Raw genomic sequence first — 17,655 nt, 5'->3', positions numbered from 1 at the left:
GGAGGAGGAGGAGGAGGAGGAGGAGGAGGAATCACTCCCCTTCCCCAAGCCCTCCTCATCCAGTACACTCTCAAAAAGCCCCTCGATCTCCTCCAAGCTCCTCCCCCCCGTCTCAGGCAAACAGCCCCACACAAACCCTGCAATGGCCAGATCTAGCACCCCGAATAACAAAAACGTAGCCCAGCCCATGCCCGCCAGGATATACGGCGTGCTGGCCGACCAGACGAAATTGCCGAGCCATTGGGCCGCGACGCCGGCTGCGACGCCCGGTTCGCGGATGCGCGTGTTGAAGAGCTCGGCTGTGCAGGGCCACGGGAGGGGACCCCAGGAGAAATTGTAGGCTATGATGTCCAGGTAGATTAGGGAGATGGTTAATATTCCTGTGGATCTTATGCTAGTATTACTGGTGGTGTGGCTTGAGGACGGGTCAGATCTGACGACAAAGGAAGTGGATACCATGCAGAGGGACATGGCCAGGGCGCCGAGGATGAGCAGGGGTCTTCGGCCGAAGCGTTCGGCGACCCAGATGATGAACGCAAGACAGCTGATGACTTTCAGGGCGCCGAAGATCCCCGTGAGCAGGAGTGTGAGGGACTGGTTTGCACCGCTGTCCCCCACCAACAGCGAGAAGAACTGGGGCCCGAAGTAGGCCATTGCCGTGGCGCCGGTGGATTGCTGCGCGAGGAAGAGACTGATCCCTAGCAGGAATCGACGGGCATTGGGTCTTTCGAGCAGTTCGCGGACATGGAAGTCGGCGGTGGCGTGGCGGTCGGCTTCGATGCCCTCTTTGATTTGGGCGAATTCAGCCGCCACAGAGGGCCCGGACGATGCCCGGATCCAGGTTAGACTGGTCCAGGCGCGATGGGAGTCGCCTTGGCTGAGCAGCCAGCGAACGCTTTCGTCGAGACTCAGCATGCCCAGGCCCATGAGAGCGCCGGGGACGAGCTGTAGGGCTAGTGGGATTTGCCACTGCGCGGCGGTGGGGGCGCGGAATTGGATTCCGTAATCGACCCAGTAGGAGACGAGGATGCCGACGGTGAACGTGAACTGGTAGCAGCTACCCAGGCGGGCGCGCATGTCTGTCGGGCTCATTTCAGAGAGGTAGATGGGGATCACCGTGGCGGATCCCCCGATCCCGAGGCCGCAGATGACGCGGCCAAGGTAGAAGAGTGGCAGGGAGTGCGAGTTGATGACCTCGAAGACGACCCCCAGACAGAAGATGGCGGAGCAGTACATCATGGCCCGTCGACGACCGTGGCGGTTGGTTACAGGCCATATTGCCAGGCAGCCAACCAGGGCGCCGGCCTGTTGGATCCCTACCGCGAGAGCACTCACGCGGGTTTGGATATCAGGGGTGCAATGAAAGTCGCGGAGAAAGGAGTCGAAGGTGAGGACACCCCCTGCGGAGTATTAGATAGATCTGGAATGTATACCACAATTCAACCAACCGATGACGCCCGAGTCATATCCGAAAAGTATGCCACCGCAACAGACAATGGCCGTGAGCCAGTATATACGGAATACTCCTTGTCGTGACAGGAGCGGCTCAGGGTGCACGGTGGAATCGGTATGATCCCATTGCGGGATCTGTTCGTAGGACCTCATATTATTCCATTCCGCATTCTGGATCTCTCTTTAAAGACGATATGCATCCCCTTGTATAGGAGAGATGAACATCGAAGTACGTACACGGACTACCCAAAAGGGAGGCAGCTGACGTCAGCTGATGACGCCCAAAAGCGACAAACAGCCGACAGCCGAGCGACTTGGAGACGCAACCAAAAGCCCTAATGGCGCCATATCAACCAGGAAATGATATTCTTCCCTCGAAGATCTCACTGGAGCCAGCCTTCAACCCGCCATTCAGCATGCTGCTACCCCAGGTACACAGTACTTCCATGCCAACCCCTGGGGATCAGGCGTTTCGCAAAGCCGACAGCCGACAGACGATCGGATATAGTCAAGATATAGTTCTAGATAGTATTCATCGTGATAAATAGAGCGCATTCTGCGCTTCTCCGGCCGACATGGGGCCTTTAGACTATATTCTATGCACTATTAACAGAAACCATGGCTCCCAAACGCCCCAACTTCCTCGTCGTCGTCGCCGATGACCTGGGCTTCTCGGATATAGGCTGCTTTGGCGGCGAGATCCGCACGCCGAATCTCGATCGCATTGCGAAGCAGGGTGTGCGGTTTACGGACTTCCACGCTGCGGCTGCGTGCTCGTAGGTTCCTCTCATGACACCCAATACTACCTCCAGAAGAATAGAACTGACCAAAATAGTCCCACCCGTGCCATGATCATGACTGGCACTGACCACCACATCGCTGGCCTGGGCAACCTCATTGAATGGACCAACATCTCCGGTCAGAACGGTCCCAAAGGCTCCGCGATGAGCACCGCGCCCCAGCGCGGTATGCCAGGTTACGAGGGGTATCTCAACGAGCGCGTGGTGGCCCTCCCCGAGGTCCTCCGCGACGCAGGCTACCACACCCTCATGTCAGGAAAATGGCATCTGGGTCTGACACCTGAGCGTTCGCCCTTTCATCGCGGTTTCGATCGTTCTCTAGCCCATCTCCCCGCTTGCTCAAACCACTACGCCTATGAGCCCCAGCTACAGGGCACCGACGAGACACCTACTTTCCTGGAAGCTAGCTATATAGCCCTGCACATGGAAGACGACAAGTATGTCAAGAAGCTGCCCGAGGCTGGTACTCAACCGATGGCTATGGCGACAAGATGCTCCAGTACCTCCGTGAATGGCACGACCGCTCCGATGAGCGTCCCTTCTTCGCCTATCTGCCCTTCACAGCTCCACACTGGCCCCTGCAAGCCCCTCGCGAGTATATCGACCACTACCGCGGTGTCTACGACGACGGTCCAGAGGCACTTCGTCAGAAACGTCTCCAGCGCCTCAAAGAGCTAGGCATGATCCGCTCAGACGTAGAAGCCCACCCCGTCGTGGCAGACGAAGTCAAACCCTGGTCCGAGTTCACGCCAGAGGAACAGAAGCTCTCCTGCACCGCCATGGAAGTCTTCGCCGGAATGGTGGAGTGCATCGATGCGAACGTGGGCAAGGTAGTCGACTACCTCTCTTCCATCGACGAGCTGGAGAACACCTTTGTCTGCTTCATGTCCGACAACGGTGCCGAGGGCGCTGCCTACGAAGCCTACCCCATGGTCCAGAGCGGTGTCATGCCCCATCTCCAGAAATACTATGATAACTCACTTGAGAACCTTGGCAACGGTAACTCGTTCATCTGGTATGGACCCCGCTGGGCCCAGGCCGCTACTGCGCCGAGCCGATTGTACAAGGCGTTTACCACCGAGGGAGGTGTGCGAGTGCCCTTCTTAGCTCGGTTCCCGTCGTCTGTTTCCGTGGGGGATCATGTGCGTAACGGAAGCATCACGGATCAGTTTGCAACAGTTATGGATCTTGCTCCTTCTATCTTGCAGATGGCGGGCGCGACGCACCCGGCGCCGTCGTATAAGGGTCGTGAGGTTGTCTCCATGCGTGGTCGCAGCTTTTACCCCTGGGCGAGTGGTGACGCGCCCCGGATTCATGAGCAGGAGTTTATCCAGGGTTGGGAAACCTGTGGGAGAGCGGCACTGCGCTTCGGGGACTGGAAGATTGTCTATATCCCGAAGCCGAAGGGCCCCGAACGGTGGCAGTTGTACAATCTCGCCGACGATCCGGGGGAGATCCATGATCTGGCGGACCAATATCCCGATCGGTTGAAGCAGTTGCTAAAGTTATGGGATCAATATGTCATTGAGACGGGAGTGATTCCGTTGAATCCAGATCTGGGAGATTTTCTGGAGGCAACGGAGGCACAGATGCCAGAGAATGCGTGGATGGAGTATGATTATTGGAAAAAAGGGGCGAGGGATGAGCCTGAGAAGTTCATGAGAAACCCCCCTAGGTTCCAGAGAGTTGTTAAGCAGTTTTAGCTGTAGATTTGTTGGTATATATCTCTGTACGAATGTCATGACTGATGGATCTTGTATGATTCACGTTGTTGAGCTTCACACGATGTCGGTTAGATTAGTACGAAGGGGTCTACGAAGAGTTCTCGCCGCACAAGGCGCGAGTCTGCCCACGTTCGAGACGCATCCTGGCGCTTGGTCATCTCCTCAAGTAACAACAGTATCTTTTTCGCGTTGGGATGTCGCTGTGCCACGGGCCTATGGTCACTAGGCAAGTCGGCCATGCGCTGCATTTCCTGGATAATCCATCCTCGCTGCTCCAGTGAGCCTTCCAACCCGGCCACAAATAGCGGCCAGGTAAAGCTGATCGGCAGGCGATGGTTCACACTGCCGGACTCCACCGTGGCCAGCTGGATGATTTGGTCCACTGCGCGATGCACCCGGTCTGTCCGCGGATAGATCACGAAAGCCACTCGGTGGAGATAGATGAAGATGGCCAAGAAATTGGCCATGTACTGGCGAAACGTGCGGCAGACTTCGTCTGCCACAGCTGGTTGAAGGGTATCATATAGTTCTTCTGGCTTGTCATAAATATCTAGCACCCGTGGGCGTTTGTTCCAGAGGGCTTCTAGGTCGGCACCGATCTGGTGCGCAATCTGGAGGACTTCGAACTCATCGCTGACTGTCCCGCGTCTGCGGTGGTGCATATCGAGGCAGACAATACGGCGGATTACTTGTTGAGCCTTGAATAGGAAGGAATATGCGGGGCCAACAATGGCATTGTGGATGAGATAGCCCGGTTTCGAGAGGAGCTCGTCCTCCGATCTTTGGCCTGTCTCAGCCGTATCCACTTGATCTAGCATCCCTAGCTCAACAAGAGGATCCCCATCACGGCCAGCAATTAGCGCTCTGACATCCAACAAAGAGATCCAGGAAACTATCAAATGGCCAAACCCGGTCCATGACTTGGTTCGGTGGTGGAAACGCTGTAGCAAAAAATACGCCGAATGAAGAAAGGACGTATTAGAGTCCCCTAGCTCTGGAAATGACACTACCTATGCATTTTTAGCTCGATACGCATGCCAGAAAACACCTACATACCTCCGACAACATAAGCAGGAAAACCGCCGTCAATGCCCTCTTCAGTAGCGAATCATCCATACTCTCAGTGATACAAGACTGGATCTCCGAGCTCGCCTGGCGATGATACACCGGGGCCGCTCTCCACCGTTTGCCTTCTTCCATCGACTTACGTATATCAGAGTAACAATACAACGCATTTAACAAGTAACTAGCATCTGCTGAAAGAGAGACAATGACGCTGCGTACATAATTCCATTCTAGGGAAATAGACCCAAATGGCGTAGGCGGCGGATCTATCTCCACAAAATGAGACAGTAGCTGTTCTTCGTAAGTTTCCCTCGTCTCGGGCCATATAGTTGTATCACCTGAGGGTATATTCTGTACCCCATCTGATTGACTGTCACTCGGGCTGGGGAGTGTCCCGACGGATGTATCAACAGTCCAAGTCGGCTGTTGCAGTATATAGTTACTACCTCCAACATTCCCCAATGTCGTTGGCGATAGTGCGTCACTGGTAAGAGTAAACGCCGACACCCCGTTCGTCAGGTCGAGATGTTTTTGTTCGAAATCCGACGTAATCTCGCCAATAAAGCTGAGCATATCAAAATTTGGAAAATCAGGAACTGCAACCGATGTCGATGGTAGCGTATGGTCTGTCATCTGGTGAGGCAACATATGCGATGCCCGGCGAGGACGCAGCTCACGAGGCTGCAGAACTGTGTCGAAGTAGTTTACATCCAGACGATCTGGAACATGGGCGGGGGCCGGGTCGATAGTGAAAGCCTGTTGAGGAACTTGAGGTACCCTCTGGGTGCTCCGTCGGGATGCGATCCCTGGAACAATAGTCTTGTAGATGCATTGCAGTCGTAGTCGAGTACAATTGGCACAGGTTGGCTTGACCTCGTCGCAGCGGACTTTACGTGCACGACATGTCAAGCAGCCGGTGCGGCGGCGGGGCCCTGATCGGCCTGTTCCCCGTGCTTTCGGAACCTGAACTTCCTTAGCTATAGGTTTGTGAGACATCTTTCAGGGGACTTACCTCCATAGTTGGCTGTAGTGCGCTGTAGTCATGGTGTCGCGGTTGCAGTGCAGGAGTTGAAGTTGGATTAATTCAAGAAACTAAAGATGGACGGCGCTTCCCCGCAATTCGGCAAGGGGCGTGATTGGCAGGTCATATAGTGATTTATCCTAAGTAAATATGGATGAAACATAAAAATATATAGAATTAAACCAGGGTTGCTGAACCTTCTTGTGTAATGAATCTTCTATGTTTTGGTTCTGTGTTTATCCTACAGGTGGTACAAGCAACCCGACTATACATGCAAACATTAATCATCACATCGTATGTCCCTGGTGGGCACCTCCCCACCAAACAACCGCAATTTATCACCTCCAAAGCACTTGGATGTATGCAGCAAATGCCCTCGTTCCTTCCGGACGTACGCTGCGAAGCATACTGCCGCCATTGCAATTGCCCCGTAGCTGATATACACTGGATACTTGAACTGCTCCGGAAGCGGGAAGACAATGGTTGTTGCAAACGAGAACAGTTCGAAGATATTCTGCAGTGCCATTTCTGTGGATGAGAATCGGGCTCGTGCATGTTCATCGACACCCTATAATTGTCAGGAGATGAGCTAGGATTCTCTTGGGGCCATGCTTACCTCCTGCACGAGAAACTGTACCGACAAGTCGAACCCCCATAGTCCAATGCGACTTAGGGCAACGCCCACAATGAGGCTCACCGCAACAAGCTGAGAGCTGTTGTTGAGGAAGGCAAAAGCAGCAACTGCAGCGGCTAAGCAGCCAAATTGCCAGTTCAGGAACCACAGCCCGGACCGAATGGGCCCGATTTTATTCATGATGAACGGGGCGGCCCATGTCCCCGACAGTTCTGCGATCACAGCACCAATCCTCATTCCACTGACTTGTAGAGAATTGAAGCCGGTATGAAGTAAATAGGTCACCATCGTCGTTCCAAACGAAAGGACAGTGAGATAAAGTAAGCTCAGGGCGAATGACGCCAGAAAGAGAGGACTGGAGACATATTCCCGCCATGGTGCAACGACACCTCTAGTGTACTGGACCATGCTGTGAGCTATGCGGCGTTGAGGAATCTGATCTTCGGACGTTGCTTCTTCTCCATTTTGATTTACATCGGTTTCTTGAGTTCGCTCCAGTTCTGGCACTGATTGATATACCTATGTTTCCGTTAGTGGTTGCGACTGAGTTGGAATGAGTAAAGTGATAAAGTGATGGTACCTGCGCTATTGCAAAATATTCCACCAAGACGCATGAAGCATTCACGCCCAAGGTTGTCCATATCGCAGCCCGGGTAGAAAAGCTATCTATTAAAGAGATAACTACAGGAGCGAGAAGCTTGCAGACGAGATCTATCCGTCTCATGGAGGCATTCAAGTCTGACTATATGTCAGTCTACTTCCTCAGTGCTACCGCAAAAGATAATCTAACCTTGCCTTGGGATTTGTAATGCATCTGATACAACGATTGCCTTTTTAAGTTAGAGTGTTTAACTTGACCCAATAAATGGAAATACTCACCCAGTCTCTTTCTACCGCCACGGTGTTGGCTGTATAGGCCAGTTTTTCAAAGCACGCAAGCAGAGTGACCACGGCGAACAAGAGCGGAGAGATATAGGGCGACCCTAATGGGGTCAGAAGTGCAACAAAGCATGCACAAGATAATGCCACGGGAAGTCGTTGCCATACTAGACTCTGGTTAACTATGCGATCTCATGGCTCCAGCGGAATAGAGGACAGATAGAGCATACTAATAGATTGTCGGATCACCTTCAAGCGGTTCGACCGATCTACTATCGAGCCCAACCAGGACGATAATAGTACTGCAGACAAAGAGCGCACCAGTGCATAGATGGAAGCGTACAACAAAGTGCCTGGGAAGATCGAGGCCAGGAACAGGACCGCTCCGAACTCAAACATGCGCGAGTTCCATGTCGACAGGCTGTGCGAGATGTATAGTCTGACGAGTACTGGTTTTGACGCACGTATTGGAGTCTCGATAGACTCTGATGAAGGTGACGGTGCCAGGAACGGCTCCGCCTCATCCGTGGAGTCCCCGCGAGACATCTTCGGAGATAACGAATCTATTGATATGTCCTTTCTTTCTTTCTACTTCTGCTTTTTTTGTTCCCTTAATTCATTCTTGACCTGCATTTGAAGTCTGTCACAGAGTCGATGACGAGGATTGAGAGATGAAATACACGGGGGTTAGCGGTGGACTGACCATATGAAGGTGCCGGACCGAAGCGCATTTAATTGCCGATAACTCAAACAAATCCAATTTGTTATCTGATTAGATTATGGATCCATTGTTATCCCCAACAATTGTCAATCGATGCACGCGTTAGTCTTAAGGTCATGAGTAAATACAAAACAACCTTGGATCCATAAAGTGCTTGCTTTAATACCATGAGGTAGTACCTACTAAGTCATTCATACCTACGGAGGACACTCTTGCCTTCTTTAACAACATCTAGACTCCACCTCTTCCGCACATCATTTACTACGATTGGGTTCAAGGTCAAAGGTTGTACGCTCACAGATCTGATTTGTACCGTCTAGCTCCTGTAAATCGATGAAATACATGTCAATAAAATTATACCCATTGTAAAAACCTGACAATCAAAAGTACAGAGGAATTGAAAATCGCCGTTTATTTCTTTTTCCCATATCTATTCCCAACGCAGGCCCTCAGGAGTCTGAACAGTGCGTCTGGCCAACACTTCCGCGACCTTCTCCCGGACACCCTCCTTGTTGCCCCATTTCTGAACAAATTCGTTGATCGTCTGTTGATTGCTCTCCGTGCTGTCGCGCACAAACTTCGCAATGTCTTTCTCTGTGGGAAGGCCGTAGTGGGCATGAGGATATGCACTGTAAGTGGCATCACTCAGGAGCGGCAGGCGAGACTTCTCGTCGGGGAGCTCAAAGAAAGCATCGACATCCGCCTGGGAGACTTCCTCGAGGGTAGCAGGTTGCCAGGAAGCCTGGCGGGGAGGCTTCGACATGAGACGGGCCTTGACACCCTCGACGAAATCCGGGTGCTGCATGAACTTGCCAGCGATGTGATGCTCACGCTGGAAGGTCTCGGAGATGGACCACTTCTTACCCAGACGCATCTGGCGCAGGGTGACCCTGAGCGAGGTGGGGGAGCGAATGGAAAGAGTCTCTAGGGTCTTCTGGGCCCATTCCTTCTGCTCTGTCTCCTTCTCCAGCGCCTGGAAGATTTCTTCCACGGTGTTGTACTTGAAGCATCGGTCAATGGCGCTGCGCAGTCCGCCAGCAAGAAGCATTGGCTCCTCTGCGAGCGATGGCAGACCGGTGGAGAATTCAGCCATGGTGTTGTTGACCAAGTCCATACGCTCCTTGGGGGTAGCCTGATCCTGGAAGACCAGCTCAGCCAGACGGTTGGTGAGGTTGCTCAGCACGCTGGAGTGGAAGTAGTGTGTGGCAATACCGGCATAGAGAGCCTGGACGCCGGTCAGACGCTCCGAAGTGAGGGCGAGGTAGGTTCCGATTTGACCGTCAAGACGGGGCAGGAAGAAAGAGCCGCCAACATCCGGGAAGAATCCGATGGTGGTCTCGGGCATGGCGAAGACAGTACGTTCGGTTGCGATACGGAAGGGGGCATGAACACTGAGGCCGACACCGCCTCCCATGGTGATGCCGTCCATGACGGAGATGAAAGGCTTGGAGTAGGTTGCGATGGTGTGATCGAGCTGGTATTCCAGACCGAAGAAGTCGGTCGATTTCTGCTGTCCCTCGGGGCCCTGCTCGTTCTGCAGAGCGAGGGCGGCAACGTCTCCGCCTGCGCAGAGAGCCTTTGAGCCTGCGCCGGCAACCATGACAACATTGGCCAGCTGGGATTTTTCCCATTCCTATTCCACGCTTAGCAACCATAACCTTTGTACAACCATTCACCAATGCAGCTCACCTTCAGCCGAGGGAGGATCTTCCGAGCCATCGAACCGTTCAGTGAATTGAGCTTCTTAGGGCGGTTAAGCTCGACCAAGCGCACGCCGTACAAAGAATTGAACAAAACATCGTCGGGCTCATCGCCGGGCAGCTCTTTGGGGAGGTTCGTGGAAGTTGACATCTATAATGGCAATCGTTAGCAACCGATGCATTAAGAACTAAAAGAAGGCCCAAGTCCATACTGTGGCAGCTTTGAAAGCTGGGTTTGTCACTTTGGCGCGGAGAGGCATGGTTGCTGGTGAAACCCGCGAGATCCAGCTCGACGGTGTTGAGAACCGGGAGATATTGTGTCGGAGTAACATTGGTCAGACCTTAGCCTGTCGGACAGGAAGGAGAAACAGAGAAAGGGCGAAGAGAGGGGGTGTATTAGTAGTATCGAGACGCTCACGGTTAAAGACGATCTCCGCTTCGCTTGACCTCGGAGTTTTTCCCGGCGGACGATTTTCCTCGCCGACTGAGCAGCCGAGCGTCCTGTAAACAGCTGATAGCCGGCCCCCAGCCATTACCTACACTGGCCCATTTTTGACTGGTTCTCTTGGTCTGAATCTATTTTATAAATTATGAATTCCTCGGTCTGCACTTAATCACGAGCGGACTGGGTCTTTTTCTCAGGTATAGGTAGTAGAAGTAACTCATTCCCTATGCGTATCCATATCACACGATCAACCAAAGAGAAATATAGCTGGTCTGCTTCTTCAGGTCAAATTACAAGCGACAATCATACATTGCTAGATTCTATTTGTACAGATAACAGTTCCTCAAAGCCCAAAAAGTAACATCCGTTCGCCCGTCGACAAATCAATACAGAGCCTTCGCAGGCTTAACAGCCAAGTCCCTCGAGTGATTAGCCAGGATACGGTCCAGCGCCTGCTTCTCGATAATCAAACGTCCTGTCTCCAAAAGGTCCTTGACATCCACATCCTTGCGGTCCAGAATCTTCGCATGCTCGCCCACCTCACGCACCGTAGCAAACAGACCCTCGTTCAGCTGATCCGTGATCAGGGTCGACCGTCCAAACTCGCGGCCCCAGTTGTTAACCTTGAAAACTTCTTTGATCAAGTGCGGAGTAGCATCTTCCGGGATGGAGATGTCGTTGTCGATAATGATCAACTGGCCGCGGCGGTACCGATAGCTGAGAGCTATCCGCCATGCCTGGTCGTAGATCTTCTGGGGAAGGCTCGTGGAGAAGTCTCGAGGGTGAGGACCGTGGGCAACACCTCCTCCTGTACGGGTGGGAGATTTCTTGTCGCCAACACGTGCTTTGCCGGTACCTTTCTGCGTATGCAATTTCCTGCCACTTCCGTGCACATCGCCCCTCCACTTGGTGTTCGCCGAACCTTGTCTGGACATGTCACCTTCGTAGATGACAGCCCGATGTAAGATATCCTTCCGCAGGGGCATCAAAAGATGGTTCCGAGGGTATTCCACAAAGCGCAATGGTTCCATCGAAGGGAAGGAGTAGGTGGTTGCCCGCGCGGGTTCCGTAGTCCACACGGGTTTGGGGGCTTCACGGGTAAGGTGTTCGGTAGTGGCTTGGGACTCCGTAGCCATTGACCGTGAAAAGGACTTCGTAAGGCATCGTTGCTGTGAAAGGTGACCAAAATGGTTAGAGTTGACGTTACGATTCGAATGCAACCGGGAAGGTAAAGAGAACAACAGCACATACTGTAGTGGTCTCAGACCCCGAGAGCAACCCACCAGTGCTCCGGGAGAGCCATCTTAAGGCACGAAGCGTGTCACCTCCAGGCATTGTGCTGTCGGTAAAGCTCTGAGGAAGGTCGTTGAATTGGGGGGACTGGGGTTGCCAAATGGGCGATGAAGCAAAAGTTCAGACGGGAGGCGCTAACCCGCTGAGGCTTGGCTCCGACAACGAAAAAAGTTCCGTCCGGCAAGGAACACCTGCTCTCCCCGACGACTGGAACGAGAACCACCTCGCGTTCTTTCTTTACACCCTTTCACCAACCCAATCGTCCCCGCCAAAATGGCCCATTGCGAGCGGGCAGCAAAGCCTTTGCTCCAATGCCTTCAGAAATCCTACCCTAGAGCCCTTCCGACCCTTCAGTTGCAGTCAACCCGGGCCTTCCAGACTACCGCTCTTGCTCGCGAGGAAGCCCAGGCTGAACCGAAGAGCCAACCCTTCCACAAAGCGCCCGACCCAGCGCTTGTATCGAGTCCTCGATTGGAACGACGACTACTACGACAGGGTGTTTCGCCCATTGGATCTCGCAGACGTCGCGCGGCTTTGCAAAGCTCACCAAATGTCCCCTTCGACCAACTGCCCTACCAATGTTTCCAGGAGGCACGGCAGGTCCTGCTTGCGGACCGGGAGGAGAAGCTGAAGGATATCGTGTCCATGAGGGAGAAGATCGCCAGGCTTCAGGCGGTTCCTACAGAAGAAGCGGGAGGCGAGCAAGTGAAGAAGTCGCGCCTGGTAGCCATGGAGCTCCATCTGGAACGCCTGAAGATTCTTGCCGACATTAACGACCCATTGGTGAAGAAGAAGTTTGAAGACGGACAGGGTGAGGATTTCCCTGTTGAGATCAATCCTTATCTCACATCTACGTCTGGTCCTAACAAAAGTTGATTACAGGCGATATGAGCAAGCCCATCTACCGTTATCTGGCCGACAAGAAATGGAGAGAGTACCGCCGCAAGATCCTTGTCCAGAGAATCACACAGATGAAGGTTATCCCTGATGTCCTTCCTCACTGCGATCCCATCGTCGACACCAAGCTCTATTTCGGCCGGTCCCCCGTTCAGCCCGGAGAATTCGTCAACTCCCGCGTCAGCACATCTGCACCAAAACTGGACGTGCAGCTCTTCGAGCGGGGTGAGAAGCTCGTGACGATCGCCGTGGTCGATGCCGATGTTCCCAATGTCGAGAAGGACGGGTTCGACTACCGGATGCATTATCTGGCGGTCAATATACCCATCTCGGCCGTCTCCACCAAGGTCGATCTGTCCACGCTCTCGTCGGAGTCGCAGGTCGTCCTGCCATGGCTGCCTCCTGTTGCCCAGAAGGGTAGCCCCTACCACCGTCTGTCGGTTTTCATTATGGAGCAGAAGGATTCGAAGCCGCTCGATTTCGCCGCCGTCAAGGCCAAGGAGACGACCCGCGACAACAAGCTCCTCCGCACCCTGCAAGCCAGGTACCACCTGAAGCCCATCGGAGCACACCTATTCCGTACCGAATGGGATTCGACGATGGCGGAGGTCATGAAGGAGAGCGGATACGCCGAGGTGGACATGGAGCTCCGCCGCAAGAGGGTCGAGCCTCTGCCTTACAAGAGGAGAAACCCAGCTACCATGCGGTAAATGGACTCCCACTATATTTTTCCTTTCCGGTTATTCTATCATTGGCCTTATATCTGTACTGTACAATCGAACTGTATGAATATGCACAAATATCCCACAACTCCAGACTCCCAAAACCATGCTTGTAGAGAATAGATCCACTTAATCGTCGAGCTGAGCCGGCTGCATCGTATTCTGCACCCATTGCGCTTTCGAGAGCGGCCAAACACGGGCAATGATCTTCCCATTGATCAAGCCCATAGGAATGGGTCCATAGTTTCTCGAATCCCTCGACCAGGGCAGGTTATCACCACCGACATACACATGACCCTCAGGCACCTAGCATCACAAAAACCCCGTCAGCCACATGCACCATACCATTACCCAAGCCATCAGAAGAACAAACAAACCTGAATCATCTCCTGGCTCTTCCCAACCTCCGTACTAAACGGCAAATCCCGACAGACAAAATCCCCGGGCATACCAATGACCCTCTTGGCCCCATTCACGCCCAAAAACGTCGGATGATAGAACCGCACCACATCGCCCACCTCAATCCCCTTGCCATGTTTATGCACCCTCGATATCAACAGGTAATCGCCCCGCGGACTGAATGTCGGGTACATCGACGGCCCTTCACTGAGCTGCACCGTGATCAGATGCTCCCAGATAAGCGTGCACGCGCAGAACAGTCCCACGCCGTCCAGCGTAAGCCGGAACACCCCGCCCGGCGTGGCCCTTCGCAGTGTTTCTCGGAGTAGGCGCGACATCGGTCCTAGCTGGGCATTTCTGGTTGAGTTGAACTCTGGGGACCTCTTCTCAATTCAATTCAATTCCCAATTCCCAATTCGCTTGCTAATGGCGTCTGTCTCGATCTCCGGGTGGAGAGCTTCGGGATGGGTCACGTGGGGCGAAAGGTATAAAAAGGCGGGAACTTTTTTTTCTCCCTCTTGTTTTCTTCTTCTGTTCATGCAAGACCTTTTTTTTTTCGCACAATGCTTGAGTCGATTTCGTCGCCCGCGTTTGGGTTTTGATGAATGGTTCAGTGGGGATATAAGTGTTTTATGTTTGCATTTATTATCTCTCTGGACGGTTCGAGTCAAAACTCATTGGTCGTTGATTTATGTGCCAACAATGTTATTCTATTCTTGTCTTGCGTGATAGTACACATTTACATCGCTTCTAAAATTGCTAGAGCTCACCGTTGCCGAAATTAAACACCAGAACGCGTGAGTGTGGACAGTGAAGCAAGATGAACATATTTCGGCCGCTACGGTGGTCGGATTCCCTAAACGATAGCCCGGCTTGGACCCCATTTAACTATGGGAATGGGAAGCTGGGTGGTAATGCCGGGAGACAACCTTTATATAGTTAATACATTTTATTTTATTTTCATTCATTCATGACTGCTCAATTTCGCTTTGCAGGTAGATGATAAGCAGTAACCTACGTCTTCCACGCAACGTCCACGTCTAGAATCCACGTCAGCCCGGCCATACAACAACAACTATCATTCAACTTCAAACAAACAAAGAAAAGAAGACAAAACTCACCAGAATCCACCTCCCACCCCTCCGGCCTCTCCACCCCCTTCCTCACATCCCCCTTATGTCGAACATCAACCCCAAACCTCTCATCTCTATCTTTACACAACCCCTCCAACCCCCCCTCATGCACCCTCTTCACATCCTCATCACTCGTAAAACTGCCCATAAGCACCGGCGCCCCCAACGGCACCGGTCCCCGCGATCCACCTGCCAGAAATGATACGTCTTGCCATACAACGGCAAGATATCCCTCATCTCGGCCGTCTCGGCCGTCTCCCAGACCGTGGCGGGAACGCCAGACGGCGCAGGCATGACCAGCATGCCGCTCTTGACTTCGTATTCGTGGGTATGCCAGAGTTTCTTTTCCCCGGGGGGCAGGGTCGAGAAGAGACGCGGCGTGATCATGTATTCGACGCCGAGGAGTTTGGCGTTGCGGTCGGGTGATGAGTAGAGGAGGCATTGTCGTAGGTCTGTGGGTTAGGGTTGTTAGTGTAGAATACAATATATTATATCATTCCTTCGGTGTGTGCGTTTGCCATGGTAGAGTAGGTGGAAGGTTGAGTATATGTATACATGTATGGCTGATGCACAGTACCTTCTGTGATATGGGAACAGTAGTGATTTGCCTCGACGCAGCGGGTCGGGTCGTCGACGTAGACGTGGAAGGCGTTTAGATGGGCGCAGATTTGTTTCACGGGCGTGAAGTCTTGGATGGCTGCGGCGCCGGTTTCGAGGATTTGCGATTTGGCGGTTTTGGGGTCGCCTGGGGGGTCGTTCTGGTTGGACATCTTTGTTGTATATGGGATTGGTTGGTGTGTACTTGGTGTGTACTCTGCAGGGTGTGAGTATTGGTGGTATAAAGTGTGAGCATGGATGGCATGCTTGGATGTTACTTATAGTATATAGATTCATGCCTGACGTCACGATGATTGAGGTGCTGCTGGATCATGGAGACATGGTTGTGCAGGTTTGTATCCAGGCTATTGGCGGATGTTGGGCCGGTCTAGGTATTAACTTACTGTTGATTCATGGTAGATGTCGAATGTGCTGCTCGGATATTGTTCAATTCATCACCCCAACGCTCACCCATGCTACTATTTGTACATACACTACACATCACATTCACATCGCATTCTTCATCTCCCGTAGAGCCGCCATCACTTCTACGGGGTTTGTCTTTCCGGTCTTTTTCTGGATCTCGGGGTCCTAGATGTACCATTAGCTTTTGATCCCAGATGGCACAAGAGAGATCCTACATTGACGCGCATGAACACGTTATGGAGCTAAGCATAGCTTGTCAGCAGCTGCTACAGGAAGATAATTGATTCTGGAAATACCTTCTCATCACCAATCGTGAACTTGCCCTGCGTCTGCTGGTTCTGCTCTGCGAATGCCTGCAGCTTCTTGATAGGCTCTGACTGCGACACGGCAAGACAGAACTTCACATTGGCTTTGGTGTACTCGTGGCCGGGCTGGTTACATGTCAGTGTCGGCCGTAAAGTATAAACAAGAATAGTCAAGAATGCACTTACAAAGACCTTAGTATCATCCGGCAAAGAAGCAAGTGTCTCGTTCAACGCCTTGTGCATTTCCGGGGCGGTACCTTCAAAAAAGCGACCACATCCTATAATATATAAGCATAAAGCCAAAGCTTATATAGTCTGAATTATCGAGGAACGGCAAATACATACCTGCAATGAACAGGGTGTCACCCGTGAAAACAACGCGGTCCTCGCCATCCTGCATGAAATAGCAGATACTATCTTGGGTATGGCAGGGCGTGTGGAGGGCTTTTACGGAGATGCGCTCTCCGATCTTGAACGTCTCTCCATGCGCCGGGGTCTGCGTCACCGATTGACAATTCCTACCCCCGATAACGGGGAGCTTGCCGAAGATTTTGAGCTGAGACAGTTAGTCGTTACTTTCGGTCTATGGGTAGGAGATTGATCTCGCTCACCAATTCATCATTGCCGCCCGCGTGATCCCAATGGCTTTTACAGTCAACATAGCTCATCCTCAAAGGGAGTGCCAAACTCACTGGTGAGTATTAACAATAGCTGTCAGATCAATCTTGCCATCTGCGATATGGCTCTTCAGCACCGGTGCTACTCTGCATCCATCAGCGCGTGCCAACAACGAATACATATTGAGAACGATAACTCACTCTGGCGGGTTGGCCGGGTCAATGATCACGGACTGCTTGGTTGGCTCGTCCGTCACGAGGTAGGCGTAGTTATTGCCCTTCCCCGTCCCTACGATAGTAAGCGAGAGGAACTAAAACAATCCATGTTGATATTGACCTGTCACTCACACATGGGAATCGATTGGATATGCATGGCTCGGATGTGCTGCGCTTGGGCTGGGACAGATCGATTCTGGGCTCGAAATGGAGAACCGATGAGGGGTCGGAATAGTCTTGCGAAGCTCATGGATGAGAAGTTGATTTGAAATCAAACGAGCGCCGGTGGATGCGGGGAGAGCTTCAGTACGATGGTGATTGGGGATTACTTCATACCTACTGAAATGCCCGCCGCTATTCCACATTGGGTATGTTAGAGCCTGAGGTTGCGGACATCTGCCTAAGGCAGTTAAAGTAACCCAAGCATCTATACTAGCAATCTTCATTTGTTCTGAACTTACAATGCTGGCGTTCCTTTTCAATTAGACAGGTAAAGTCAGATCAGTCCTCATTGCGAATGATCATCTTTGATGTCGATGTATACATCATGATGGTAAAGGGGATCCTCACTCACTGCCGTAGTCAGGAATACAATACAGATATGGGCGT

At 52.4% G+C, this 17,655-nt stretch overlaps 7 protein-coding genes across 7 annotated transcripts; 2 read left to right on the top strand and 5 right to left on the bottom strand.

The window, feature by feature from the left end:
- Window positions 1–36: 36 nt before the first annotated feature.
- ANOM_010011 (sugar porter family MFS transporter) lies at window positions 37–1,605 on the bottom strand (the record flags this gene model as incomplete). The annotated part of the gene is made up of 2 exons (XM_015555267.1): window positions 37–1,400; window positions 1,449–1,605. Coding segments are annotated over 2 exons (1,521 nt in total), but the record flags the coding sequence as incomplete, so codon positions are not given.
- A 465-nt stretch (window positions 1,606–2,070) lies between these two features.
- ANOM_010010 (arylsulfatase) lies at window positions 2,071–3,955 on the top strand (the record flags this gene model as incomplete). The annotated part of the gene is made up of 3 exons (XM_015555266.1): window positions 2,071–2,228; window positions 2,288–2,693; window positions 2,744–3,955. The coding sequence occupies 3 exons, from the start codon at window positions 2,071–2,073 to the stop codon at window positions 3,953–3,955; spliced, it is 1,776 nt and encodes a 591-aa protein (XP_015402341.1).
- An 89-nt stretch (window positions 3,956–4,044) lies between these two features.
- Window positions 4,045–8,121, bottom strand: ANOM_010009 (uncharacterized protein; the record flags this gene model as incomplete). The annotated part of the gene is made up of 8 exons (XM_015555265.1): window positions 4,045–4,986; window positions 5,033–6,018; window positions 6,354–6,630; window positions 6,679–7,215; window positions 7,277–7,434; window positions 7,487–7,526; window positions 7,576–7,679; window positions 7,806–8,121. The coding sequence occupies 8 exons, from the start codon at window positions 8,119–8,121 to the stop codon at window positions 4,045–4,047; spliced, it is 3,360 nt and encodes a 1,119-aa protein (XP_015402336.1).
- Window positions 8,122–8,726: 605 nt separating this feature from the next.
- On the bottom strand, window positions 8,727–10,407 carry ANOM_010008 (mitochondrial 37S ribosomal protein mS47; the record flags this gene model as incomplete). The annotated part of the gene is made up of 3 exons (XM_015555264.1): window positions 10,209–10,407; window positions 9,986–10,147; window positions 8,727–9,929 (listed from the first exon to the last, which is right to left on the bottom strand). The coding sequence occupies exons 1-3, from the start codon at window positions 10,326–10,328 to the stop codon at window positions 8,727–8,729; spliced, it is 1,485 nt and encodes a 494-aa protein (XP_015402335.1). The 5' UTR covers window positions 10,329–10,407.
- A 417-nt stretch (window positions 10,408–10,824) lies between these two features.
- ANOM_010007 (mitochondrial 54S ribosomal protein uL4m) lies at window positions 10,825–11,817 on the bottom strand (the record flags this gene model as incomplete). The annotated part of the gene is made up of 2 exons (XM_015555263.1): window positions 11,693–11,817; window positions 10,825–11,610 (listed from the first exon to the last, which is right to left on the bottom strand). The coding sequence occupies exons 1-2, from the start codon at window positions 11,774–11,776 to the stop codon at window positions 10,825–10,827; spliced, it is 870 nt and encodes a 289-aa protein (XP_015402338.1). The 5' UTR covers window positions 11,777–11,817.
- A 190-nt stretch (window positions 11,818–12,007) lies between these two features.
- On the top strand, window positions 12,008–13,435 carry ANOM_010006 (mitochondrial 54S ribosomal protein mL38; the record flags this gene model as incomplete). The annotated part of the gene is made up of 2 exons (XM_015555262.1): window positions 12,008–12,545; window positions 12,617–13,435. 2 exons carry the CDS (start codon window positions 12,008–12,010, stop codon window positions 13,339–13,341), a joined length of 1,263 nt encoding a protein of 420 aa, XP_015402337.1. The 3' UTR covers window positions 13,342–13,435.
- Window positions 13,436–13,482: 47 nt separating this feature from the next.
- ANOM_010005 (uncharacterized protein) lies at window positions 13,483–17,330 on the bottom strand (the record flags this gene model as incomplete). Its single annotated transcript, XM_015555261.1, has 14 exons — window positions 17,179–17,330; window positions 17,032–17,119; window positions 16,906–16,977; window positions 16,825–16,858; window positions 16,559–16,769; window positions 16,400–16,491; window positions 16,205–16,339; window positions 16,124–16,150; window positions 15,994–16,073; window positions 15,887–15,914; window positions 15,463–15,697; window positions 15,075–15,337; window positions 13,731–14,135; window positions 13,483–13,659 (listed from the first exon to the last, which is right to left on the bottom strand). The coding sequence occupies exons 1-14, from the start codon at window positions 17,294–17,296 to the stop codon at window positions 13,483–13,485; spliced, it is 1,965 nt and encodes a 654-aa protein (XP_015402339.1). The 5' UTR covers window positions 17,297–17,330.
- Between the last annotated feature and the right edge of the window lie 325 nt (window positions 17,331–17,655).

The sequence above is a fragment of the Aspergillus nomiae genome (assembly GCF_001204775.2).
Source record: "Aspergillus nomiae NRRL 13137 chromosome Unknown contig00450, whole genome shotgun sequence".
Lineage (NCBI taxonomy): Eukaryota > Fungi > Ascomycota > Eurotiomycetes > Eurotiales > Aspergillaceae > Aspergillus > Aspergillus nomiae.
Note: the sequence above shows the minus strand (reverse complement) of the source record. Positions and strands in the feature narration are given on the sequence as shown.